This window comes from Lipotes vexillifer, unplaced genomic scaffold (genome assembly GCF_000442215.2).
Source record: "Lipotes vexillifer unplaced genomic scaffold, Lipotes_vexillifer_v1.1 scaffold384, whole genome shotgun sequence".
NCBI classification, from domain to species: domain Eukaryota; kingdom Metazoa; phylum Chordata; class Mammalia; order Artiodactyla; family Lipotidae; genus Lipotes; species Lipotes vexillifer.
In genome coordinates this window covers 4571829-4599200 of record NW_006793498.1, presented here as the reverse complement: position 1 = coordinate 4599200, position 27372 = coordinate 4571829, and the positions used below count along the sequence as shown (strand labels likewise).

General features: G+C 39.8%; 2 protein-coding genes across 2 annotated transcripts in view; one reads left to right on the top strand and one right to left on the bottom strand.

Annotated features, from left to right (window-relative positions):
• Window positions 1-25456, bottom strand: part of NUFIP1 (nuclear FMR1 interacting protein 1) — a 44362-nt gene extending 18906 nt beyond the window's left edge. Inside the window, exons 1-6 of the mRNA XM_007466464.1 lie at window positions 25014-25456; window positions 22643-22725; window positions 21404-21502; window positions 20603-20665; window positions 19877-19953; window positions 3904-3996 (exon numbers count right to left, since the gene is read on the bottom strand). Of these exons, the coding sequence (XP_007466526.1) occupies window positions 3904-3996; window positions 19877-19953; window positions 20603-20665; window positions 21404-21502; window positions 22643-22725; window positions 25014-25425 (827 nt within the window). The 5' untranslated portion in view covers window positions 25426-25456. The remainder of the gene's footprint in view (window positions 1-3903; window positions 3997-19876; window positions 19954-20602; window positions 20666-21403; window positions 21503-22642; window positions 22726-25013) is intronic.
• Window positions 25457-25570: 114 nt separating this feature from the next.
• Window positions 25571-27372, top strand: part of GPALPP1 (GPALPP motifs containing 1) — a 28101-nt gene continuing 26299 nt past the window's right edge. Inside the window, 3 exon segments of the mRNA XM_007466463.1 lie at window positions 25571-25590; window positions 25592-25631; window positions 25633-25732. Of these exon segments, the coding sequence (XP_007466525.1) occupies window positions 25571-25590; window positions 25592-25631; window positions 25633-25732 (160 nt within the window).

Sequence of the window (27372 nt, the reverse complement as noted above, 5' to 3'; positions counted from 1 at the left end):
ACCCCGTACACTGCAACAAAGAGTAGCCCCCCCCCACCACAACTAGAGAAAGCCCGTGCACAGCAACGAAGACCCAATGCGGCCAGAAAAAAAAAAAAAAAAAAAAAAAAAAGATAAAATGCTCCTTAGACTTTACAAAGTGCACTAACTCTTATCTACTTAATTGTAAGTAGCCTTAAAGTTTCTGACGCTTTTACAAATATGCTACCTTGTTTCTTGTTTAAACTTCATGGTTCTTGTTTAAACTTCATGGTAACTCCTTAAAATAGATTAGACAGGTATTATTCTCTTCACATTACAGGAGGATAAACTTCAAGATCATCGACCAAGCACAATTTCACAGCTAGCTCAAAGCAAGCGCCCTCTCAGACCACAGCAATTACTACTCTTAGGAGGAAAACAAATACTTATGTGAGCACATACTTATGTAAACTATGCATAGGAAAACAAAGACCATTTGAAACAAAAGGTTCATTACATATACTCTCAATGGACAATAAAACAAAGTAAGAAAATAATACCAAGGCACATAATAATCAAATTGCTCAAAGCTAGTGAAAAAGAGAGTATCTTAAAAGCAGTCAGAGATAAAAGGTATTTTATATGGAGGAACAAAATGATGACAGCAGATTTCTCTTGGAAGCAATGCAAATAAGAAAACAATGGGGCAACATCTTTAAAATACTATAAAATTTTTAGAAAACTGTTAACCTAGAATTACTTATCTAGCAAAAATATCTTTCCAATAGGAAGGTAAAATAAAGATCTTTTCAGACACACAAAGCTGAAAGAAGTCATCTCCAGCTGACCCTCACTACAAGAAATGTTATAGTAAGTCTTTCAGGCAAAAGGAAAATGGTATCAAATGGAAAGATGGATCTACGCTAAAGAATGAGGAGTACCGGGCTTCCCTGGTGGTGCAGTGGTTGAGAGTCCGCCTGCCGATGCAGGGGACACGGGTTCGTGCCCCGGTCCGGGAAGATCCCACATGCCGTGGAGCAGCTGGGCCCGTGAGCCATGGCTGCTGAGCCCGCGCGTCCGGAGCCTGTGCTCCGCGACGGGAGAGGCCCGCGTACCGCAAAAAAAAAAAAATGAGGAGTACCACAAATAGTAACTATATAGGCACCCCAACCATCAGCTAACAAACCCCCAGCTGTGACTAAGGCTTGTCAAAATCACCAGATAACCCCCAGCTGACCCCAGATATCTGAGCAGTTAAGACTATCATATGGAGAAAAAAAAAAAAAGACACCTATTAAGGGTAAAAAGGCAAGCCACAAATTACAAGACTATATATCTGCACTACCTATACTCTACGCAAAAAAGGATTTGTATCTAAATAAATAACCCCTACTAATCAAGAAAAGCAACCCAATTAAAAAGTGGTCAATAGCACTTGTGTTTGTTTGATTTCTGGACAAAGACTTCTAGACAGGGGCAAAAATAAATCCTCTTTTGCAACCCAGAACTCATTGTTCCGTATGAGTTTTGATACAGGTAAGAAGGAACATAATACCTAAAAGAGAATCAAGTGATAGGGGTGTACTGATAAACATAAAGATTGCTTCCAGGACTATAGAGCTGATAATTTCCCTCATATCTTAAGCTTTTAAATTATCAGCTGTATTGATTTAGTACTCTAATTTTAATGTTGACATGAAACAAAGATGGCTTCTTTTTTTAAGCTTGTATCTTGAACACAGTGTCTGGATTTTAAAAAGGTATTGGCATATCCCAATGATCTGTACTGTTCTAGGGTGTGATGGCTTAGGAGTGAATACGATTTGAACCTAACACATTTTTAGAGGATATCAAATTCAGAAACAAGCAGATCCATCTCCTGACCCTAAACATGGTCCTAAAGTAAATCGCTTGAGGAAACTGGATCCCAAAGATTACAGGTGTGGAATTTTGAAGTGTGTCCATATTTCCCTGGAGATCAAAGAAGCCCAACTAAAAGAATTGTGGGCTAACAACTTCTTTTTGAAAGGGCTATTTTATCTTGAAGATTATGAGTTTGGAGGAACTAAGGTGATTGGCAGTGGAAAGAATCAGAACATGTGAAATTCCTTAAAAATTTATTGACAAATAATTTTGTCTATGTTACACATAATTTAAAAAAAAGCTTTAAAAAAAAATGGTCAAAGACTTGAACTGGCACTTCACAAGAGAATATCGACATGACGGATAAGCATATAAAAAGATGTCCAACATCGTTAGTCACGAGGGAAATGGTATAACATGAGGAAAAGGTATAACAATACTATGCATTGACCAGGACACACAGCAATTAGATGCAGACTCAGTAGGAGTATAAATTAGTACAAGTGTTTTGGAAAACTGTTTGACATCTATTATAACTAAATATCTAGTATGACCTTGTGTGTGTGTGTGTGTGTGTGTGTGTGTGTGTGTGTGTGTGTGTGTGTGTGTGTGTGTGTGTGTGGCCAATGTAAACAAGAAACAAGTATATGTCCACAAAAGACACTTAAAAGAATGTTCATAGTAGCTTTATTCATAATAGCCCAAATTGGAAACAACCCAAATGACCAATAGAATGAATATATATTCTCACAATTAAGTTCTATATAGCAACAAGAATAGATTTACAGCTATACACAACAATATGGATGAATCTCACAAGATAATTTTGAGCCACAGAAACTATATGCTAAAGAAGACACATCAATACTATATGATTCCACTTATACAAGGTTCTAAGAACAGGTAAAATAAATTTACGATGATAGAAATCAGAAAAGAGGTTACCTTTGTGGGGTGGTATGGAACTAACGAGGGCCTAAGAGAGAAACCTTTGTGAGGTAAGACGTTCTATGTATTATTAATGTGTGGAAGTTACATGGGTATGTAGGTATGTGAACATATATAAATTCATTCAGTTGTACACTCAATACAAAACAAAATGGGAAAAATTCTATGAATGTGAGGCATTGGGGAAAACGGGATGTCTCACATACTGCTGCTGGGAGAGTAAACTACAATAGCTTCTATGATAGGTATTTGGCAGTTACCTATCAATATTATAAATACACATGTCTTTTGACTCAGCAAAACCACTTCTAGGAATCCATGCTCAGAAATATCTGCACATGTGTAAAATGTATATACAGGGCAATAATGGCAACTTTTTATTAGTAAAAGATTGGTGAAAACTTAAATGTCTGTCAATAGAGAATTTTTTTTTTAAGAAAAAAAAAGACCCTTTGGGATATTCTTATGCTTCTTACACACCCTCAGAGAATGAGGAGTCTTGTTTATATGTCAATATAGGACAATCTCCAAGTATATTATTTGGCTAAAAAAAGCAAGATGTACAATAGTATCAAAAAAGGAAGGGCTTCCCTGGCGGTGCAGTGGTTGAGTCCACCTGCCAATGCAGGGGATGCAGGTTCATGCCCCGGTCCGGGAGGATCCCATGTGCCACGGAGCGGCTGGGCCCGTGAGCCATGGCCGCTGAGCCTGCGCATCCGGAGCCTGTGCTCCGCAGCGGGAGAGGCCACGGCAGTGAGAGGCCCGCACACCGCAAAAAAAAATAATAATAATAAACGAAAAAAAAGACTATTACCTATGTGCTATATAAAGATGAAATATCTCTAGAAAGATAAAATGGGTTGCCTCTGGGAAGGAGAACTGTTTAGCTAGGATACAAAGACAGAAGAGACTTGTTACTGTAAATCGTTTTGAAAACCACATAGATGTAGGGTACTACTTATTTTTAAATATAATTTTAAAATTTTTAAATAAAAAAGTTACAAAAGCAAATATTTCAGAATTGAAAGTATAGAGGTTTTAGGATTTGGGTGTATGCTTTTTTATTATTTATAAGTACATACATTCATTTAAAATAAGCATTGAGGGTGCAAGCAATTTTAAGGAACTTACCCATACTGTGTCGTTGTCAACACTGCTCCTCTCTTTTCCTTTTCAATTTTTAACTTTTTCTTCCTTTCAATATTAGCCAGAGTTGGGTAATTTCTGGAGAACAATAAAAGTCCATTATAAAAGGGCTTTTAGAGTAAATTTTAATTATGCAATCAGGCAACTGCTGCATTTAACAACTTTTGTTTAATGACTAATGCAGTAAATTGATATAAACTTTTAATTCCTTCTAGAATTTGTTTAAGGGTGAAAAAGTAGACTGTAACAATGCTACTCAAAGTGTATACCAGCTGCCAGTCCAAACTCTGCTACCAGTCTGTTACCAAGTAAGGAGCTTACAACAGAATTTAAATCAAATATATCATATAATGTGCTAAAACTCATATATATAGTTCATTTATTTGGCACATACCCATAAATACTATAAACAAAAATGTATTTTCTTATGCATCTACTTATGCAAATACATACTAGGAGGTATATCCAAAGTTACCAAGATGAGGAAGAGACAGTTCTTAAAAAAAAAGCTACAGTCTACCAGGAAGGTTAAGAAAAGCATGGTTATTTCTAAAGACTAGTTATAACAAAAGACAAAATATTAAGCATCCTAAGGAGTATAAGGGAGGGTGGGAAGGAAAGATCCTATCTAGATGGAGAAATCCACAAAGAAAGGAACATGAAAGACACTGGTCTTAAATGGTGTTAAGAGACAAAAATCTGATGGAAAAGCGTCAGCATGTGCTTTTTTTTTTTTTTTTTTTGGCCACGCCACATGGCCTGTGGGATCAACCAGGGATCGAACCCATGCCCCATGCAGTGGAAGCACAGAGTCTTAACCACTGGACTGCCAGGGACCTTTTTTTTTTCTTTTTTTGGTCAGAGTGTTCTAAGCAAACAATACAGACAAACCAAGGCCTCAAAAAGTGTGAGAGAATGGCAAGTGGTTCATTCTTAAAGAAACAGTTACAGGCAATCAGACCAGAAAGGGAGGCTGGGGCCAAAATGTGCCTCGAATGCCAGACGAGAAAGCTATTTTTAATTCAGTAGTGTTGGGGAGCCACTGAAAGTTATGAACAGGGAAAGATATGAACAAGGCAGTGAAAAAAATTAAATCTGACAGCAGCGTGCAAGATGAATTGCTCTGACAAAGCTTTCTTTGTTCCTTAGCACAGTTGTGTGGTGATGGAGGCACCAAACTTTGGTGGTGAGAGGAACAAATACTAGGAGCATAAAAAGCATGAAAGGAGGGGAACACAGACAGCCCTCTACCACTCAGCCTGGCTGCTCATTAGAGTAAATTTTGAGAAACATCAACACATCATGTTCTGCCATCATTTCGAGGACACTGTCTCTATCCCCTTCTTTTTTTAACATCTGCATCACTGACTGGGATAGCACAGACAATAGTAGCCCATGGGCTGTGCACATTGGAAGATAAGAATAGAAATGACATTGAGCAAGTGGTGAAGTAATCAGAAAAAGAAAGGCAATGAATTTCAGTGAGGACAGTGCAAAGCAATCTATCCAGCCAAGAAAAATAAACTCCACAAATAAAAGATGATTAATGTACAAGTTATAAATAAACGTAAGAGGAAAAGATCAAGGTCACAGGAGATAAAAATCTGACAGGCAGTCAGCACCACATGAGTACAGTTTTGGAAAGCAAACATAATCTAAGGCGATATGAAATGGACTCTGGCACAGGTACAAGTGTGAAATCATCCTCTCATGACACTCAAAGGTGATCAGAAACTCTCAGGGCACTGCATCCAGCTTTGTACTTCTAAACTGAAAAGGAATGTTAAGGAAAAATAAAACTTGGAGGGGATTCAAAAGAGACTCAAAGATGATTAACAGGATGAAAAAATAAAACCTCTGAAGAAAGGTGAAAGGAACTGGAACTATCTGCAGCCTTTAAAAGAGGGAGAGAAGTGACAAAAAATGATCATACAGAGAAGATGGCAGCCAGCTGTTCTCAACCTGAAGACAAACTACACAGAAGCAGAAATGATGAGGAAAAGGTGATGACTTTCACAGGCACCACAGTGTCTAGACGTGTAACTCACAGCTAATCAACACTCTTCACACCTCTGAAATTCACTTATTCTTATTCTTAAAAATGTTAAAGAAACACAAAATGTGTTTCTTTAACGTTTTTCTTCTGAGTGTTACAGAGCAACGCTTAACATGTTGGGTCATATGCTAAACATAAAGACTTGGTCCTACAGTGTTTCATGTATAAGCAAGGAGCTATGTAAATGCTTCTCAATGATAAGGAATATAAACAGTTTGTTACAGGAAGTGGATTTTAGGTGAGATATAATAAAGAATTCCTTAAATGAGACATCAAGAATGTTGTGGAAACTCCTTTGGTGGAAGTCTTTTAAAACAGCTCACTTCTTCTTTCTGGTTGACTAAAGTGTCACTTTCCGAAAGGTAGGGGATTTTTACATCCCTTCCAAAGTTATAAGATTCTATTTTTCAGTGCTTAAATTAATAAAATTTTCTTGCAAAAGTTGTACCATTCTTATTTACATAGAACCTAGAGGCTAAAAACTAGGGAAAACAAGGGTACCAGAGAGCAAATTATCCCCCCAAATGGGAAACCAGAAACACAAGACCTAGTTATACATACAACAATAATCAGAAGCCCCTTCCAGCAACATACTAGTGAGATACAAGAATGAGGAAAAGTCTGGATCTTTGATCAAGGACACAGTTCAGGTTTCTAAAGTACACAAACCCAGAGAAAACTGTTGAAAAGAATCACAAATTGTGTTACATTGTACAATTACATACCAATAAAATTTAGTCCAATATCTCCTGGTAGAGAATGGATGTTATAAAGCTATAAAGACTGTGACAAGTGGTATTTTCACAGTTGGTTTCTCTATTTTTATCTGCTAAAATCACTTTTCTCCCTACTTCCATCTTTTCCCAACACCCCAAAAGGAACTGGCCCTGAAACCGTATGCTCTCTATCTTGCTCTCTTCTCCCTCTTTCATTTCTTACCCCCTCTTTGTCTTCCCCTTGCCTAAGCCTTTAAGCCTCCAGTGACAATCCTTAAGCCCCAGAGTCAATAAATTAGCAACATGGAACCAACCATTATCTTACCACATCTCATTCTGGTTACCTTTCTCTTTCCTTATCCTCAAATCACCACCCACTCCTTGGCTTTTCCCTTAAGCCTCTTCTGTAGAAAAACACAATCCCTCTTTATTCTCCCTGAATCACGGCTACTTCAACACTACTGCATTTTTATTTCAAAGTCTTTCCAAACTTCAAAAAGGTGTAGCATTCTTTAGGAGCACAGCCCCTCTGCTGGAATTCTGAAAGAACTGGGGACACAGCTGTAAAGCGTTTCCTCACAGCCACAGTAACTGCAGTATTAAAATAAATAACACAACTACTCCACCTAGTGGACTCCAAATCTGCCGTGAAGTATGTTTCAATATCTCTAAAATAAGAGGTTTGGGAAACGAACCTCTACCACTCATTTTTCCTAATGCCAAATCATACAGCATTTGTACCCCACAGGAATTAAGAAAAAATAACTACCGGTTTTTTTTGGCTAGGATTTCTTTTTTTGCAGGTTATTAGTGGAAAGCCTTAAAGTTTTTAATTAAACACAACTATGGATGTTTGTCAGAACTATGCATTAAAAAAGAATAAACTTCACCTTCAAATAAATTACGGGGGAGGGAAGGGGTGGCACGACCCCTGTCACAAGAAATCCTGCAAAACAAACTGATTGCCCTGCCTTCCAAAGACGTCAGCTATCCCTTGACCAGACAATGTTATCCCCACACAGCAAAAATTAATGCTTCAGTTGCCGTGCTCTCACGGCCACCTATGGATATTCTTCCCACGTCTCCCATTAGAGTGAGGGTCTTAAAGGCAAGAGTCTACTCCTATCTCTTTTCAGTAACCTTGGCCATATATAAAACAATCTTTGCCTTTTCAAATACTGAATGTTTACCTCTAATTTCAAGCTAAACTCTTGTCAGGAAGTTATTCAAAGCTATAATGTACATCAACATAAATTCAAAGGTGGCTGAGAGTTCTCGATTACATTACAAAACCAAACTAGTCTTCTACCAGGGACTTCATAGAAACACATGCTACCTAAGCTAGTTTCCATCTTCAAATGTTAATATTCCTTAAGTTTCTCTAGCCAGTGGAATTTTTTCCTTTAAAGCACTTGTTGCACAAAACCACAAGGTGGCAGAGTTCACGTTCAAATGGGGAAAGCTACTGTAGAAAGTAATGCATTCAAATACAGATCAATTAGGTTTGTCTTGGTGATGATTTGTCCTATGTGGTGAGAATTTATTGTTCAAAACCACAACAGTTTAAGTACCATTAGTTATATTACTGAATTCCAACTACAGTTATTAATCTGATCAACATTGCCCAATTTCTTTAACAATGACAAAAGTATAGTTTAAAACATAAATTAAAAATATGAATCTCAGCAAGATTTCTCCAACCACTTACTTGTAAATACCAAAATAGAATAACACCCATAATAAAAATATTTTCAAGCCCCATTTACATATATCAATATTTATAAACATCCCTTCTACCTATGGCACCATGGGATATAAACAGTCACACAAACCATGGTTCTTACATTTCTAAAGCTTGTAATTTATTTTTTTTAAAAAGACACATAAGCAAAAACGTTCATCAATAGTACCATAATGAGGGGCACATACACTAAGGAGGCAGAGGGGATACCACATTCAAAGAGGAACAAGATACCCCTCTAGGCAGATAAGGAAAAATACTCCCAAAATTTTAGCCTGGCAGGATTTCAGCTGGACTAAAGCAGTGAGCAGAACTTCAAGGATAGAGAAGGGAGGATTTTCTGGAAGCAGCATGATCAAAACAGAGGTTAAAAGTTCAAAAAACTTGTTTAGGATATGAAAAAGAAAAAAACCAAGTCTGGCTGGGACAAAGAACTCCTATAAGTAATGTGGGATTAATCAGGAAAGATATGTGAAGCCCACATTACAGTACCCTGACTGTCAGTTCTAAGGTGTTGTTTTCACTGGCATTTTACCTGGCTAAAATAAAATCAGTTTAACAAATTTATTTTTAAATTTTATTCTACATAGTCACCTATGTAACTAAGAAATACATGCATACTAGCATCTCATTTTGCATGAAAAAAGAACAAACACAAAGAGAATAGCCTAACCTCCTTGGTCAAAGTCAATTCCTTAAGTGTGATCAACACTGCTGAGCGTTCCTCTGCAGAGTGTACTTCAGCTGTGTGGTTTTCTTGAACAACACTTAGCAACTGAGCCAGAGCTGAGATTTTGCCAGGTGGGTGTAACGAAGGGCAATGGAATGAGGGAGCTGAGCTTCTGAGAGTGGTGGAAGTGACTTAAACTTGGCAGAGAAGCAAAGACAGAAGGGGGTAAGAAGGTAAACGGGGTAAGAGGTGGCAGGCTTCAACTAGCCCGGGACCAGGTACAGGTGACAGTGAGACAGTTGGATGAAATGAAAGTTATGACCAAAGAGGAGTAAGCCCAACTTCAAGATTTCTGGGGCAGAAAGTCCAGAAGATCCACAGGGTGGCCGTGAAAGTGGCAGAAACTGCATGGAGGTAAAGGACACTGGAAATTGGAAGGTAAAAAGGTGCCAGATGAAACTCTTTACTGTAAGCTGTGAGTCTCAAAAAGTCAGCAGAATTCAAAGGATACACACTTATGTTGGACCATCTATATATATATGCCAAAGGCAGGGTGGTAAAGGCAACTGCAATCCGCCTTGTTAAGAATCACGGGGGAGGGACTTCCCTGGTGGTCCAGGGGTTAAGAGTCCACCTTCCAATGCAGGGGATGTGGGTTTGATCCCTGGTTGGGGAACTAAGATCCCACATGCCGCGGGGCAACTAAGCCTGCACGCCGCAACTACTGAGCCTGAGCACTTTAGAGCCCACACGACAAAACTAGAGAGCCCATGCGCCGCAACTACTGAGGCTGTGTGCTCTAAAGCCCGTGCACCACAACTAGAGAGAAGCCCCCATGCAGCAACAAAGAGCCTGCACTCCACAACAAAAGATCCCATGTGCCGCAACAAAGATCCTGCTGCCGCAACTAAGACCCAACGCAGCCAAATAAATAAATAAATATATTTTTCTAAAAAAAAGAATCATGGGGGAGGCTGTCAGAGCTGCAGAGAGCTGTGGAGACAGATGGCAGGAAACTCCAAGAAGAAGGGCCAAGGAGCAATCATCTGGAATCCACGTCAAGGGGGCCCTACAAGTCACAAAACCAGTCACTTTTTGTTCTTGTTTTATTTGACCTTTCCACAGCAATCTGCACTGATAATCACATCTTCCTTCTTGAAATCCTCCCTTCTACTGGCTTCCACGACAGGTCATATTCTGAGTTTTCTTCTACTTCTCTGGCTCTTGCTCAGCAAGCTTGTTGGTTTTAACTCCCTTTTAGGCTATCTTCCCTTTCCACTCTACCCTCTCTCTGTGGGGTATATCTTCTGCATTCATGGTTTCCTGATTTTAAAATATCTATCTCCAGCCAGTCTGGTCTGAGTCCCAATGCTTACACAACATCTTCAAATAGACGTCTCAGAATCTCCTCATACTCAATGATGTCCTAAATCAACACCTCCAAATGTGATTCTCTTCCAGGATTCCCTGGAACAGGATTCCCTGGAACAGGCACCACCTTTCACAAAGGTGCTTTCACAGAGGAACTTGGACATCTCCTCAAAACCTCTTTCCTCCTCAACCTCACAACTGTCCAACTACCAAACAGTGCCCATTTTTATGTTCTATATCCACCTAGTTCTGTCCCCACAACTGCCATCTTTCAAAAGCTTCTATCATCTCTTACCTATATTCAAGTGCCTATACTCATGCCAATCTGTCTGTGCACTAGCCCCTGCCTCCCCTTATTTCTTCCTAATTAGGTCTAAGTTCAGCTCAACTGCCCTTTGTCAAGGAACACCCCACTCCTCCAGACCAGATGAGGTCCTTCCTCTTATATGCTGAGAAGGAGGGTAGAGTGGAGGACTGTGGGAGAGTAAAACAGCTAGAGACATAGTAGAACAGAATCACTGAAGCTGGCTACCATTAATTTAATAGTGGGTCCAATTTTCCCAGTTTATATAATGACTTAAACACTCGTTAGATATAAAAGAACCAAAGTTGGTTAATCAGGAACTCATTTCAGAACTTCCCTATTGCCTTAAGTGAACTCAAAACTTGAGAGATTAAACAGCTTACTTAGTTAACTTCTCAGTTGCTTTATAATCATTGCTAACTAATAGTCATCATCATTCTCCTCAAAAGAACTAAACATATACAACAGGGGCTGGCACCACTGAGCTGCAACAACTTCCAACTGACCAAAGTCAGGGCAAAGTACCAGGGAAAAACCTTTGCAGGTAGGCAATTTCCAGTCCATCTAGCAGGATATAATCTTCAATACTGTCATCACCAGCTCTTTAAAAACTAAGTATCAGGAAGGGGAGCTAACTCTTCTTGTTTGATTATTCCTCTGTGCAAAATAGTAAGAAAAAGATACACCCAACAGATAAAAAACAAATAAGCAAAACAAACAGAAAACAAAAATCTAGAGTGCAGTGGAATCATGAGAAAAAAATTGTACCTGTAAAGAAGCCACCTAGAGGAGGCGAGGAGCTTTATATGAACTTCTTCGAATTCTTCACTAAGCCAAATCATGTCACAGTCCCAACTCCTTTGACTTCTAAGTTTGACCATGCAATTGGCTAAGGCTCCTTATCAATGCCAAGACTGGTTCTTCCCATACTGCACCATTTAACGGTAATTCAGCCCACAAATATTTATTCTCCACATACTAAATCCCAGGTACTATGCAAAGTGCAGCAGAATCAAAGATGTCTAAGACTAGGGCCACCTATAATATAATGCAACAAACGCTATTGTGTTTGTATTAATAAGCTATGTATTCACACAGGAAGTAGTGAATAATGCTTTAGGGGAGGTTGGTCCATGGACTGGCAGCCAATCCACACACTTATGTCAGGGTATAAATCAGCTATGTCCCTAAACAAAATATATTTAGTTCAGCTGACATTTTCTTCTTACCAAGACTTTCTCAATGAAGAAAGTAAGGTATAGATTTATATTCTGGTACAAGTTCCTTATCTTGTTACAGACTAGCACTCTGACAGCATTGAGATAGAGGAAATGAAGAAGAAGAGAATGACAAATCAGGTGACACTTAAGACAGGTCTTAGGACTTCCCTGGTGGTCCAGTGGGTAAGACTGCATTCCCAATGCTGGGGACCTGGGTTCAATCCCTGGTCGGGGAACTAGATCCCGCATGCATGCAGCAAGTAAGAGTCCGCATGCCGCGACTAAGATCCAGCGCAGCCAAAATAAATAAATAAATACATGTTTAAAAAAACAAAACAAAACAGGTGGCTTCCCTGGTGGCGCAGTGGTTGAGAGTCCGCCTGCCGATGCAGGGGACATGGGTTCGTGACCCGGTCCGGGAAGATCCCACATGCTGCGGAGCGGCTGGGCCCGTCATGGCCGCTGAGCCTGCTCATCTGTGCTCCGCAGTGGGAGAGGCCACAACAGCAAGAGGCCCGCATACCGCAAAACAAACAAAACCCAACAGGTCTTACAAGATAAGTAAGATTCTCCCGGGAGATAAAGAGGAAAAGGCATTCTAGCATACCCTACTCCTGGTGGCCTAGATTCTTACCCTAGATTATTACATTTGTTAGCCAAGGATGCTCTTAAAATTCTATTAAATCCATTGAGTCCATGTTGACTGCTGACTGGCTGGACCCAGGTTTACTTGCTTAAGAATTAATTTCCTCTGACTGTCCTTCACCCTCATCCAACTCTTTACACAGTATTAATAATGGATAGTTACATACACATTTGCTGAATTCTATTTATTCTCGGTTGGTTCTAAATCTTTATGTTTATGCTGGTTTTCCTCAAAATTACCTTTCAAGCTTTAAAGGGCAGTAACTAACCCTCTGCCCTTTAACAGTGCAACGTGTCACACAGCTCTTCATATACACACATACAGGGGCTTTAAGCTGAAAACTTTAAGTTGAATGAAGTACCACTTTAACCTTTAAGTATCCTTCTTGACCTTTGAAGGTAACTCTTCCTATCTGAGGCTCTCCTCATTTTTCAATTCCAGAAAAACAGCTATTGACTTAAAAGTGGTGCTGACCATCCTAATAGCTCTGACTTGGTCTTCTGTTTCAGGATGAGGTATCCTGGTCCTATCTTGAGACAACAGCATCCTCATGAGATTTTTCATTGGTAGTTTCTAGCTAGACATCTTTTAAGCTTTCTTCCCTTATAAGTATAAAGCTACAAGTCACATGGTAAGACTCAAATTTCTTAGACTAATTACAGGAAAACATTTCTCGTCTTTTTATGGATAAGGACAGGCACGTGTGTATCTTGTCACTGCTGTACTCCCTCTGCCTAGCACACTCCAATCATTCAACAACTTTTTAAAAGTAATCAAAACAATAAACATAACAAAGTACTATACATTTTTTTTTAAATAGCACTCACCCATCACTGCCTCAGTATTGAATATTTAACAGAGGGGGCATATAGTGGCTCCCCTCAAAGAGCAAGGTCCCATTATGACATCAGTTATTTATGAAGAGTTCCTATTAGGTCTACCAAAAGCTACATTCAAATAGCCTCACATAATACAGTTTACAGTCCTATTCCCTAGTACCAACATTACAAGGAAATGCAATGAATCAAAACTGCAATAATAAATACTATGTGTTTATTATACGTCAAGTAATGATACTCCCTAAGTCACTATATACCAATCCTGAAGAATGACAAAATTAGGACTGGTCATTTTCCACTGAATATTTGCAACATTATAAAAGACCAAATTTCCATGGGTGGGCCTGAACCAAGATGATGGAGCAGAAGGACGTGCTCTCACTCCCTCTTGTGAGAACACCAGAATCACAACTAGCTGCTGGACAATCATCGACAGGACACTGGAACTCACCAAAAAAAATACCCTACATCCAAAGACAAAGGAGAAGCTGCAATGAGATGGTAGGAGGGGCACAATCACAATAAAATCAAATCCCATAACTGCTGGGTGGGTGACTCACAAAATGGAGAACACTTATACCACAGAAGTGCACCCAGTGGAGTTAAGGTTCTGAGTCCCACGTCAGGCTTCCCAACCTGGGGGTCCAGCAACAGGAGGAGGAATTCCTAGAGAATCAGACTTTGAAGGCTAGTGGGATATGATAGCAGGACTTCGACAGGACTGGGGGAAACAGAGACTCCACTCTTGGAGGGAACACACACGGTAGCGTGAGCATCGGGACCCAGGGGACGGAGCAGTGACCCCATAGGAGACTGAACTAGACCTACCTGCTAGTGTTGGAGACGCTCCTGCAGAGGTGGGGGGGTGGCTGTGGCTCACCATGGGGACAAGGACACTGGCAGTAGAAGTTCCGGGAAGTACTCATTGGCATGAGCCCTCCCAGAGTCTGCCATTAGCCCCACCAAAGAGCCCAGGTAGGCTCCAGTGTTGGGTTGCCTCAGGCCAAACAACCAAGAGGGAGGGAACTCAGCCCCAACAATCAGCAGTCAAGCGGATTAAAGTTTTACTGAGCTCTGCCCACCAGAGCAACAGCCAGCTCTACCCACCACCACTCCCTCCCATCAGGAAACTCACACAAGCCTCTGAGATAGCCTCATCCACCAGACGGCAGAGAGCAGAAGCAAAAAGAACTACAGTCCTGCAGCCCGTGGAACAAAACCACATTCACAGAAAGATAGACAAGATGAAAAGGCAGAGGGCTATGGACCAGATGAAGGAACAAGATAAAACCCCAGAAAAACAACTAAATGAAGTGGAGATAGGAAACCTTCCAGAAAAAGAATTCAGAATGATAGTGAAGATGATCCAGGACCTCGGAAAAAGAATGGAGGCAAAGATCGAGAAGATGCAAGAAATGTTTAACAAAGACCAAGAATTAAAGAACAAACAAACAGAGATGAACATTACAATAACTGAAATGAAAACTACACTAGAAGGAATCAATAGCAGAATAACTGAGGCAGAAGAACAGATAAGTGACCTGGAAGACAGAATGGTGGAATTCACTGTTGTGGAACAGAATAAAGAAAAAAGAATGAAAAGAAATGAAGACAGCCTAAGAGACCACTGGGACAACATTAAACGCAACAACATTCGAATTATAGGGAGAAGAGAGAGAGAAAGGACCAGAGAAAATATTTGAAGAGATTATAGTCGAAAACTCCCCTAACATGGGAAAGGAAATAGCCACCCAAGACCAGGAAGCACAGTGAGTGCCATACAGGATAAACCAAAGGAGAAACACGCCAAGACACATAGCAATCAAATTGGCAAAAATTAAAGACAAAGAAAAATTATTGAAAGCAGCAAGGGAAAAACGACAAATAACATACAAGGGAACTCCCATAACGTTAACAGCTGACTTAGCAGAAACTACAAGCCAGAAGGGAGTGGCATGATATACTTAAAGTGATGAAATGGAAGAACCTACAACCAAGATTACTCTACCCAGCAAGGATCTCATTCAGATTCGGCAGAGATATTAAAACCTTTACAGACAAGCAAAAGCCCAGAGAATTCAGCACCACCAAACCAGCTTTAAAACACATGCTAAAGAACTTCTCTAGGCAGGAAACACAAGAGAAGAAAAAGGACCTACAAAAACAAACCCAAAACAATTAAGAAAACGGTCATACGAACATACATATCGATAATTACCTTAAGCGTGAATGGACTAAATGCTCCAACCAAAAGACAAAGGCTTGCTGAATGGATACAAAATAAGACCCATATATATGCTGTCTACAAGAGACCCACTTCAGACCTAGGGACACACAGACTGAAAGTGAGGGGATGGAAAAAGATATTCCATGCAAACTGAAATCAAAAGAAAGCTGGAGTAGCAATACTCATACCACATAAACTAGATTTTAAAATAAAGAATGCTACAAGAAACAAGGAAGGACACTACATAATGATCAAGGGATCATTCCAAGAAGAAGATATAACAATTATAAATATATATGCACCCAACATAGGAGCATCTCAATACGTAAGGCAACTGCTAACAGCTATAAAAGAGGAAATCGACAGTAACACAATAATAGTGGGGGACTTTAACACCTCACTTACACGAATGGACAGATCAGTCAGAAAATTAATAATGAAACACAAGCTTTAGATGACACAATAGACCAGAGAGATTTAATTGATATTTATAGGATATGCCTTCCAAAAACAGCAGATTACACTTTCTTCTCAAGTGCACATGGAACATTCTCCAGGATAGATCACATCTCGGGTCACAAATCAAGCCTCAGTAAATTTAAGAAAATTGAAATCATATCAAGCATCTTTTCAGACCACAATGCTATGAGATTAGAAATCAATTACAGCGAAAAAAACGTAAAACTTACAAACACATGGAGGCTAAACAATACACTACTTAATAACCAAGAGATCACTGAAGAAATCAAAGAGGAAATCAAAAAATACCTAGAGACAAATGACAATGAAAACACGACGATCCAAAACCTATGGGATGCAGCAAAAGCAGTTCTAAGAGGAAAGTTTATAGCAATACAAGCCTACCTCCAGAAACAAGAAAAATCTTAAATAAACAATCTAACCTTACACCTAAAGGAACTAGAGAAAGAAGAACAAACAAAACCCAAAGTTAGCAGAAGGAAAGAAATCATAAAGATCAGAGTAGAAATAAATGAAATAGAAACAAAGAAAACAGTAGCAAAGATCAATAAAACTAAAAGCTGGTTCTTTGAGAAGATAAACAAAATTGATAAACCATTAGCCAGACTCATCAAGAAAAAGAGGGAGAGGACTCATTAAAATTAGAAATGAAAAAGGAGACGTTACAACAGACACCGCAGAAATACAAAGCATCCTAAGAGACCACTACAAGCAACTCCATGCCAATAAATGGACAACCTGGAAGAAATGGACAAATTCTTAGAAAGGTATAACCTTCCAAGACTGAACCAGGAATAGAAAATATGAACAGACCAATCACAAGTAATGAAATGGAAACTGTGATTAAAAATCTTCCAACAAACAAAAGTCCAGGACCAGATGGCTTCACAGGCAAATTATATCAGACATTTAGAGAAGAGCTATCCCCCACCCTTCTCAAACTCTTCTAAAATATAGCAGAGGGAGGAACACTCCCAAACTCATTTGAGGCCACCATCACCCTGATACAAAAACCAAAGACACTCCAAAAAAAGAAAATTACAGACCAATATCACTGATGAATATAGATGCAAAAATCCTCAACAAAATACTACCAAACAGAATCCAACAACACATTAAAAGGATCATACACCATGATCAAGTGGGATTTACCCCAGGGATACAAGGATTCTTCAATATACACAAATCAATCCATGTGTTACACCATATTAACAAATTGAAGAAGAAAAACCATATGATCATCTCAATAGATGCAGAAAAAGCTTCTGACAAAATTCAACACCCATTTACGATAAAAACTCTCCAGAAAGTGGGCAGAGGGAACCTACCTCAACATGATAAAGGCCATATATGACAAACCCACAGCAAACACCATTCTCAATGGTGAAAAACTGAAAGCATTTCCTCAGGAACAAGATCAGGAACAAGACAAGGATGTCCACTCTCACCACTATTATTCAACATAGTTTTGGAAGTCCTAGCCATGGCAATCAGAGAAGAAAAAGAAATAAAAGGAATACAAATTGGAAAAGAAGAAGTAAAACTGTCACTGTTTGCAGATGACATGATACTATACAAAGAGAATCCTAAAGATGCCACCAGAAAACCACTAGAGCTAATCAATGAATTTGGTAAAGTTGCAGGATACAAAATTAATGCACAGAAATGTCTTCCATTCCTATACACTAATGATGAAAAATCTGAAAGAGAAATTAAGGAAACAATCCCAGTTACCACTGCAACAAAATGAATACAATGCCTAGGAATAAACCTACCTAGGGAGACAAAAGACCTGTATGCAGAAAACTATAAGACACTGATGAAAGAAATTAAAGATGATACCAACAGATGGAGAGATATACCATGTTCTTGGATTGGAAGAATCAATATTGTGAAAATGACTATACTACCCAAAGCAATCTACAGATTCAATGCAATCCCTATCAAATTACCAATGGTATTTTTTACAAAACTAGAACAAAAAATCTTAAAATTTGTATGGAGACACAAAAGACCCCAAATAGCCAAAGTGTTGAGGGAAAAAAACAGAGCTGGAGGAATCAGACTCCCTGCCTTCAGACTATACTATAAAGCTACAGTAATCGAGACAATATGGTACTGGCACAAAAACAGAAACATAGAACAAGATAGAAAGCCCAGAGATAAACCCACGCACCTATGGTCAACTAATCTATGACAAAGGAGGCAAGGATATACAATGGAGAAAAGACAGTCTCTTCAATAAGTGGTGCTGGGAAAACTGGACAGCTACGTGTAAAAGAATTAAATTAGAACACTCCCTAACACCATACACAAAAATAAACTCAAAATGGATTAGAGACCTAAATGTAAGTCCAGACACTATAAAACTCTTAGAGGAAAACATAGGAAGAATACTCTTTGACATAAATCACAGCAAGATCTTTTTTGAGCCACCTCCTAGGGTCTTGGAAATAAAAACAAAAATAAACAAATGGGACCTAATGAAACTTAAAAGCTTTTGCACAGCAAAGGAAACCATAAACAAGACGAAAATACAACCCTCACAATGGGAGAAAATATCTGCAAACGAATGAACGGACAGTGGATTAATCTCCAAAATATATAAACAGCTCATGCAGCTCATATTAAAAAAACAAACAACCCAATTCAAAAATGGGGAGAAGACCTAAATAGACATTTCTCCAAAGAAGACATACAGATGGCCAAGAAGCACATGAAAAGTTGCTCAACATCACTAATTATTAGAGAAATGCAAATCAAAAACTACAATGAGGTATCACCTCACACCAGTTAGAATGGGCATCATCAGAAAATCCACAAACAACAAATGCTGGAGACGGTGTGAAGAAAAGGGAACCCTGTTGCATTGTTGGTGGGAATGTAAATTGATACAGCCACTATGGAGAACAGTATGGAGGCTCCTTAAAAAACTAAAAATAGAATTACCATATGATCCAACAATCCCACTACCGGGCATATACCCAGAGAAAACCATAATTCAAAAGACACATGCACCCCAATGTTTACTGCAGCACTATTTACAATAGCCAGGTCATGGAAGCAACCTAAATGCCCATCGACAGATGAATGGATAAAGAAGATGTGGTACATATATACAATGGAATATTACTCAGCCATAAAAAGGAACGAAATTGGGTCACTTGTTGAGACGTGGATGGATCTAGAACTGTCATACAGAGTGAAGTCAGTCAGAAAGAAAAACAAATACCGTATGTTAACGCATGTATGTGGAACCTAGAAGTGGTACAGATGAACCGGTTTGCAGGGCAGAAGTTGAGACACAGATGTAGAGAACAAACGTATAGACACCACGGGGGAAAGCCACAGAGGGTGGTGGTGGTGGTGGTGTGATGAATTGGGTGATTGGGATTGACATGTATACACTGATGTGCATAAAATTGATGACTAATATGAACCTGCTGTATAAAAAAATAAATAAAATTCATTGAGGACTAATAAGAACCTGCTGTATAAAAAAATAAATTAAATATTTTTAAAATAAATAAAATAAAATAAAATTCAAAAATTTAAATAAATAAATAACAAAAGACGAAATTTCCTTTTTCAAATTGTTCCTAAGGGCCAGAACGGTCATTATTTTCAAGTACTCAGCCTTGCCACAGTAAAAGAAAATTGTTTCACTAGTTCTTAACTCTTTACTCACTTTCTTCTTTCTTCCCTCCATCTTGCAATCTCCTCTGGAGTGTCTAACTTGATTTTCTTCATACCAGGAGCATGCGTCTAAGGGGAAAATGTCTGCTGAATATCAAGAAGCGTATTGTATGCTTTTGACTAAATCTCAAGTATTATGCGGGATAATGGAGACTGTGTACCCAAAAGTAAATTTACTATCAGAGACAATTTTAAAACTAAGTAAGCAGGCTTTATCTATCCTTATTATGACTTTTCCTTTAAAGGAAAAAGAATTTTTCTCGTCTTTAGATTAGTACTAATGATAAGAAAAAAGTCATAGTATCATTTTGGTTACAAAGTAAATGTCACCCAATACTTGATTGATATTAAATACCCAAATGAATTACCTACCAACCAAAGTTAAGAAAGTTAGCTAGAGAAATAATGAATACACACAACAATTTGAAACAGCATGGTATAATAAAACAGAATTTGCCATCATGAAATTCAAGTGCAGGGGTCACTTCTGAGACCCTGGGCAAATCATTTTACCAATCTGTTAAATAGGGCCAAGATTTATTTACTTTACACAGTGGCTTACAAGGATAAAATTGAATAGTAGATGTAAAAATGCCTTACAAAGTACAGTGTTCTGTGAATGTTACTCATTAGTAGGCTATGTAAATAGAGAGCTATGAAGATAATAAATCAATGAAATAAAAAGAGCATGTAACAAACAAACAAAAAAAGAACTTACATTTCTCCAATGGAATTGGACAATCTTCTCATGTGCACTAAAAGAGCAATCTACCTCAGGGCACTGTAAGAATTTTTAAGAAAGTCTACTCAATGTTTTCCATAAAAAATTTACCTTACTACTATATATACAAACATATTCTGGTCATATTACATAGTATCCCATCTATGTGGTGTTATCACTGAATACCTAAAACAAAAATCACTCCAAACAGAGTTGCACTCTCTAAGTATATAGTACAGTAATGCATATCATTTACTTCTCCACGTAAGTGAATGCACGACATGAGCAATGTTGTAAAATGTTCTTAATTCCTAAAGTTAAGGGGCACACCTACAAACTGAAAGAGAACCTTTCCAAACTAAGAACTTTCTTTTTAACTTTTTTACTTCTCAAATACCCTGGTTAAAAGTACTTAATAAGGTGTAAACCATCCGTAGACAGTGCTGGGCCAAGGCAAATTACACTGTGGGGTTAGTCAAGGGCAGCCTTAAAGGAGAAAGAACTCACAAAGGCGCACAGAGCAACCGGAGGGGAGGCCCAGCCTCTCACAGAGCAGAGGAGGCACATACATACAAACAGCTGACAGACCTCCCTTCTCTTTTACTGTCATCTCACACTTCCTGAAGCAGTGGGCTTCCCACCCTCAAACTGCAAATCCCAGAGTCACTGTCCCAATTTGGCAAGTCATTTAACAACATTTCTATGAAAACTATAAACTTTTAAGGGAAGGAAGCTCAGAATTTCTACCAAATACACCCATTTTGCTAAATAAATATCAGGACAACTAAGAAAACCTACTTTCATATGTTCGGACATGTGTTTATCATACTTCTCTTGATTTTTAAAACCACGATCACAGGTATCACAAAAATAGTGAAAAACTGGTTCCTTTCTTTTCTGCAAACAAAAATGAAGACGCATTAGGCTTTTGGTGAGAACTCTAATCATCAGTAAAAGTATAGTACATATTCTGATTTTTCACACAACCCTTACAGGTGGCAAAAACTTCTGAATACATTTTGAATGAAGGGATAATTCTGTTTTTATTTTTAACAAATACATTAGGAAAAGCCAGGCTTGTTAAAAAATTTTAAATCTGAGTAAAGCTAATATAAATTGTGAGTAGATTTCAAATTAGTAATCTAATTAAAACTTAATAGAGCATATGTCAAAATGACCTAAAAATAAATATTCAGGGTAAAAACAGTATTTCTTCTTTTAGGAAAAACAAGTGCATGCATGCGTGTGTGTATAATGAGAAAAAAAGAACTATTTAGGTAAATATTAGTTTTTTTAAATTCCCAATTTACTATTTTTATGTTTAAACATAAAACAAAAATGATTATTACAATGATAGGCTATATAGGGCCCCAATTGTTCAATGTTGAGATTATGTTAATAAACATACTTTCACAATATTTTGTTAATATTAGTTACATAGTTTCGATGCCAAAATGAAGGGTACTAATCTCATGCTGTAGATTTACTCAATTTATTCTAAACTAATAAAATTATTTACACAACTTAGAAGTTGAAAGACCAGATTATAAGCTACATCAGAATAAAAGAAGCCTATTTTAAGACTCAGTTTCTGAACATAATGAAGGGTTGTTCCTCATTAAAAAAAACAAAAACTTTTAATTTCATCTTTCTCCTCCCAAAATGCTAGTAAAATAAATAAATTAAATATATAATATATATTATGTATAACTTATATATATTATACTTTCGTTTACTTCATTGAAGTTTAATAACATTTACATTTATCTGTAATCATAATTCCCCATTATATTTACTCCTGTACTATACTGAAATGGATTAAATGTTTTCTTTTCTACAATTTCTCCATTTTTTTTCTCAAAAAGATTTTGCTTGAAGTTTTAACTTACAGCCAAGACCCTTAAAGATCCTTTTATGCAAGGCTCTGCTGTGTCAATAATGAATGCAAAACACTGAGACAGTTATGATTGAAACACAAGATATGAAACAGTGACATAGGGACCAAAGTGTCACATTCAAGAACATCTTAAAAAATACCCTTTTTTTCTGTTTTCTCCTGGGAGACATGTTGAAGTCATTGACCTTTGCATCATGTTTTCGTGGAAGATAAGAATGTTTAACTGAAAAACAAAATGAGATCCAGAAATGTTTGCAACTATACAATTATTTAAAATTTTGCTAGAGAATGTCATAAATACTTGAGAAAAACAGTGGTAAACTACTTCTAGGCAGAATAGTAATTCAAACAAATTAACAAAGATTAAGACTAGTTTACCAAATAAACATTTTTCAAATTAATACATATTGGTAAGATTATATGTCCATAGATGCTTTGGATGTCTAAGTAAAGGAATGGACAAGCTAACCTGGTAAAATTCCTTGTAGTTATTTCAAACATTAGAAATGTAAACCGGGGACTTCCCTGGTAGTCTAGCAGTTGACTCTGTGCTCCCAATGCAGGGGGCCCAGGCTCAATCCCTGGTCAGGGAACTAGATCCCACATGCCGCAACTAAGAGCCCACATGCTGCAAATAAAGATCCCACACGCCACAATGAAGATCCCATGTGCCGCAACTAAGGCCCAGCACAGCCAAATAAATAAATAAAAAAAAATATTTTTAAAAAGAAAAAAGAAAGGTCAACCATAAAATCCCTAATGGAGCTCTTTCAGCACCAATATTACATCAGGAAAACAGACCCTTGTGAAATACATTTCTTCTCAAATATTTTTCCTTTCTTATTGCCATGACCCAACTCTGAAACCTTGATCTTTCACCCAGATCACTGTGACAGCCTTCCAGACTGGCTTCCAGTTCCTAAGTCCTCTCTTCCAACAGACCCTGCACACTGACACCACAAAAATAATCCTCCAGTCATCACAACCCCGCTAAAGACCCTGGAAGCAAGTAGCTTCCTAGAGTCCTTCGATGAGATCCCACTTTATTTTTTCACCCTGCTCTTCCCTGTACCTTCCACATACTATGCTTCAGTCACACCAGAACACTGCAACCTTCAGAACTCACCTTGCACTGACACCTCTTTGCTTCCACCTAAAAAGTATCTCTTCCAGAATATTAAACATCTCCCAACACACTTCTTCCAAAAGTTTTCCCCAACTTTCTCCATACTCTGAAATCTCCTTTTATATGCCTCTACCACCAGTCACACTGCATTGTGATTTATATTTATGAACCCATCGCACCTCGCTTGGGACTGTCTTAGGCACATTCATATCCCCAGCATTAGGCATACAGTAAACACTGATTTGGATTCAACTTAATGTAAATTGAATTGTTCTAAGCGAACAATTTCATGGCTTTAAATATGATCTAATGACACCCCGATTTACAGCTCTAGCCACAAACCTCCCCTGAAAGTACAAACTAATAGCTAACAGCCAGTTCAGTATCTCTACTTGACACAAATCATATTCCAAACTCAACTCCTGGTCTCTTTTCCAAATCTACTCCCTCATCCTTCCACTTGCTTGGCAAAAAACTTATTGGCAAAAAACTTGGCAAAAAAAGTTTTTCTGTCTCCTCTTTACATCCCATCCCACATCCAATTCCTCAACAAATTATGCTGACCCTACCCAACCTTCAAGATATATCTAGAATCCAACTACTTCTCATCACCTCCTGAGCTCCACCTCCTGAGCTCCACCTTGGTCCAAGTCCCCAGTATCTCTCACCAGGTTAACTGCAATACCTTCTTAACTCATCTCCCTTTCCGTCATTTCCAATCAGTAGCCATATTAACCCTTTGAAAACATAAATCAAAGCATGCCACTCCCCTTAACTAAACATATCATAACAGTAGAAGTCCCACAATCTACAAGGCCCTCTTCCTCTATTGCTTACTCAGTCCTTTCTTGCCTCACTGGGTTCCATTCTGATCTATAGCTTCTGCCTCCAGGCCTTTGCACTTGCAGGTCCCTCTGCCTGTATCGCTATCCCCCAGATACATGCTCTGCTCTGATCCCTCACCTCCCTGAAGTCTTTGCTCCAATGTCACCTTACGTACGACTGACACTGACATTTAAAACAGCACTGCCTGTCACTCTGCTCTCTCTCCATAGCACTCACTGCCTTCTAATACACACTGCTTTCTTTTGTTTACTGTCTGCCTTCCTACACCAGGAGATTTAAGCTCAAAATAAGGATATTTGTATGTTTTGTTCACTGTTATATCTCCCCTTCCTGGTTCATAGTTGGAATTCAATAAATAATTATTAAACTGAATGAACAGGCAGGAAAAACATAACTGGAACGAACTGTGAGACATTAATGACCAGACTCCAAGAGTGCAAGGCTGTATCAGAAGGGGAGAGAGCAACAAGGGTGGAAAAGGAGAGGGAAGAAGGGAAAAGGAAAGGTAATGGGTGGTACAGAAAGGAGTAACAACCTACCCGGAGTGTTGTGGGGCTGCCGATGCCAAGGAAACACACCAGGAGACTGTGTCCAGTACCATGATGTTGAAGCCTGGAAATTCCAGGAAGGCTGGCCATTGAGTTGACGCTGAGAATCAAGGGGGGACTGGGCGTCGAAAGGGGGCTGTGCCCCGGGAAGAATCTGGGCGTCAAAGGGGGGAGGCGCCTCGGGGAGGCTCTGGGCCTCCGCGGGGGGCTGCGCCTCTGAGGAAGGTTCGGACCCTCCTGCGGGAAGCGACGAAGGCGGTGGTGGCGGCGCCGGCAGCATCGCCCAGAACATCCAGTTGTCCGGCAGCGAGGCACCGTCGCTAAGAGGCTCCAAAGTGGGGGTCACCTCGGGAGCTGAAAACCACCCCGTGCGAGTCACGCAACCACTTGCCGGCTCAGCCATGCCATCCGCCTAGTAGGGAAGCCAGCGTGCGAATGTGGAGCAAGCCTTAGGCGTCACTTCCGTTACCGCTAATGAGATAGGTCAGCCAATCACAGGCTGCTACGTCATTGGTCGGGGCCGGAAAAGCTTCCCTCATTTTCTGCGTATGGCGGGCTACCTCGCCGGGGTTTGACTCGGCGTGGATACGCCTGTGTGCGGGACCAGTGTCTGCCACCGGGGATGGCGAGGGATCTTATCGGGCCGGCACTGCCGCCCGGCTTCAAGGCCAGCGGGTCAGCGGAGGACGAGGAGCGGGACCCCAGCCCCGGTAAGCGGCGGCATGTCCCCTGCCCGCCAGGCCCTCCCACCCCGTCTCTGGCCCGGCCCAGTTCTCAGAGTACTGGTCCCGAGGCCCGGGAGGGCGGAGGAGTGGCGATTGGGCGCGGCCCCACCCGAGCTAACTTTCCTTCCCAAGCGTGGCTGTGGGGGCTGTAGAAACGAGCTTTGGCCTGGTAATCATTATCACCAAGAAGTATTCGCATTTAGTTCTCGATGGGCTGGACGCTGTGCTAGTTTGATCGATGCACATTCAGTGATTTAATACTCTTGGCCACTGTATAAGGTAAAGATTATTATTTCGTGTTGCAAATGGGGACACTGAGGCCCAGGGTGTTGCGCATACCACACAGTTAGTTAAGTGGTGGAGCCCGACTTAGAGCGAAGCCCGTACTCCGAACCTCTGTGCCTTCTTGCCTTCTAACGTGCAATGAATGCCCTTGGCTGTTGCAGAAGATGCTCTGCGCCCTAGCCCCCGACCTGCCTTCCTAGCCTCTCGTCCTGTCCTGACACACACGGCTCAGAGCTCAAACCAATCCGAGTTTCTGCGCAGTTCTTCAATTCTCTGGGCTCCTTCGGCCCTCGCCCTGCTCTTGACATACCTGACAAACTCCCACCTCATCCTTCAAGCCCTAACTTCAGTGTCACCTCCGTGAAGGCTTTCCACACTCTCCCAAGCATTGTCACGCCCTCCTCTTTACCCACGGGTTTTTTGCCTACTTACTTACGTCACATATTTAATACACTGTTTTCGAATAACTTGCTGACATATCTGTCTCCACCATTGCACTATAGTCTTCTAGCCTTAACACATAGCAGGCACCTCGTATTTGCCAAATCTCAGACTCCTCCGTGATGAGTATCCATTTCCTTTCATGTTTGTACTAATTTGTAGCCTGGGACTGACTGAAGTTGGCAAAGAGCAAAGCTGGAAGCATAACTCTTCCATTTCTGAATCTAATTTGCATTCTTTGACTACCCAGAGGCCGTGTTTCCACCTAGAGGTTTCTTTCCAGGTCTTGTTTCTGCTGTAGCTGTTAAAAAGTTAGGCTTTTATTTTAGCAAGGAAGGTTCCATTCAACTAAGGTTGAAGAAAAGTAGGGTTAATCAAACTTTTTATTTAGCACACAGGTCTGAGATGGACCAATTTAATTTTATTTGAATACTCTGGAAAATTGAGTGCTGGGAAATGTCCTCTGAGATCATGTTAAAAACACGGGGGTGGGCTTCCCTGGTGGCGCAGTGGTTGAGAGTCCGCCTGCCGATGCAGGGGACACGGGTTCGTGCCCCGGTCCGGGAGGATCCCACATGGCGCCGAGCGGCTGGGCCCGTGAGCCACGGCTGCTGAGCCTGCGCGTCCGGAGCCTGTGCTCCGCAACAGGAGAGGCCACAACAGTGAGAGGCCCGCGTACTGCAAAAACAAAAACAAAACCAAAAAAACACGGGGGTGCAGATGTTTTCTCAAGACCAGTCTGCATACTCCAGACACTGCTTTGTGTAAGCTGAGTGGAGCCTGGGCTCTTTTGACTCTGACTTTATTCTCATCTGCGGCAACCTTCACTCCACTCATCCCAGCCACATTTGCAGTCACACACTGGATCCTGTTCCACCTCTGAAAACTTTTTTTTTTTT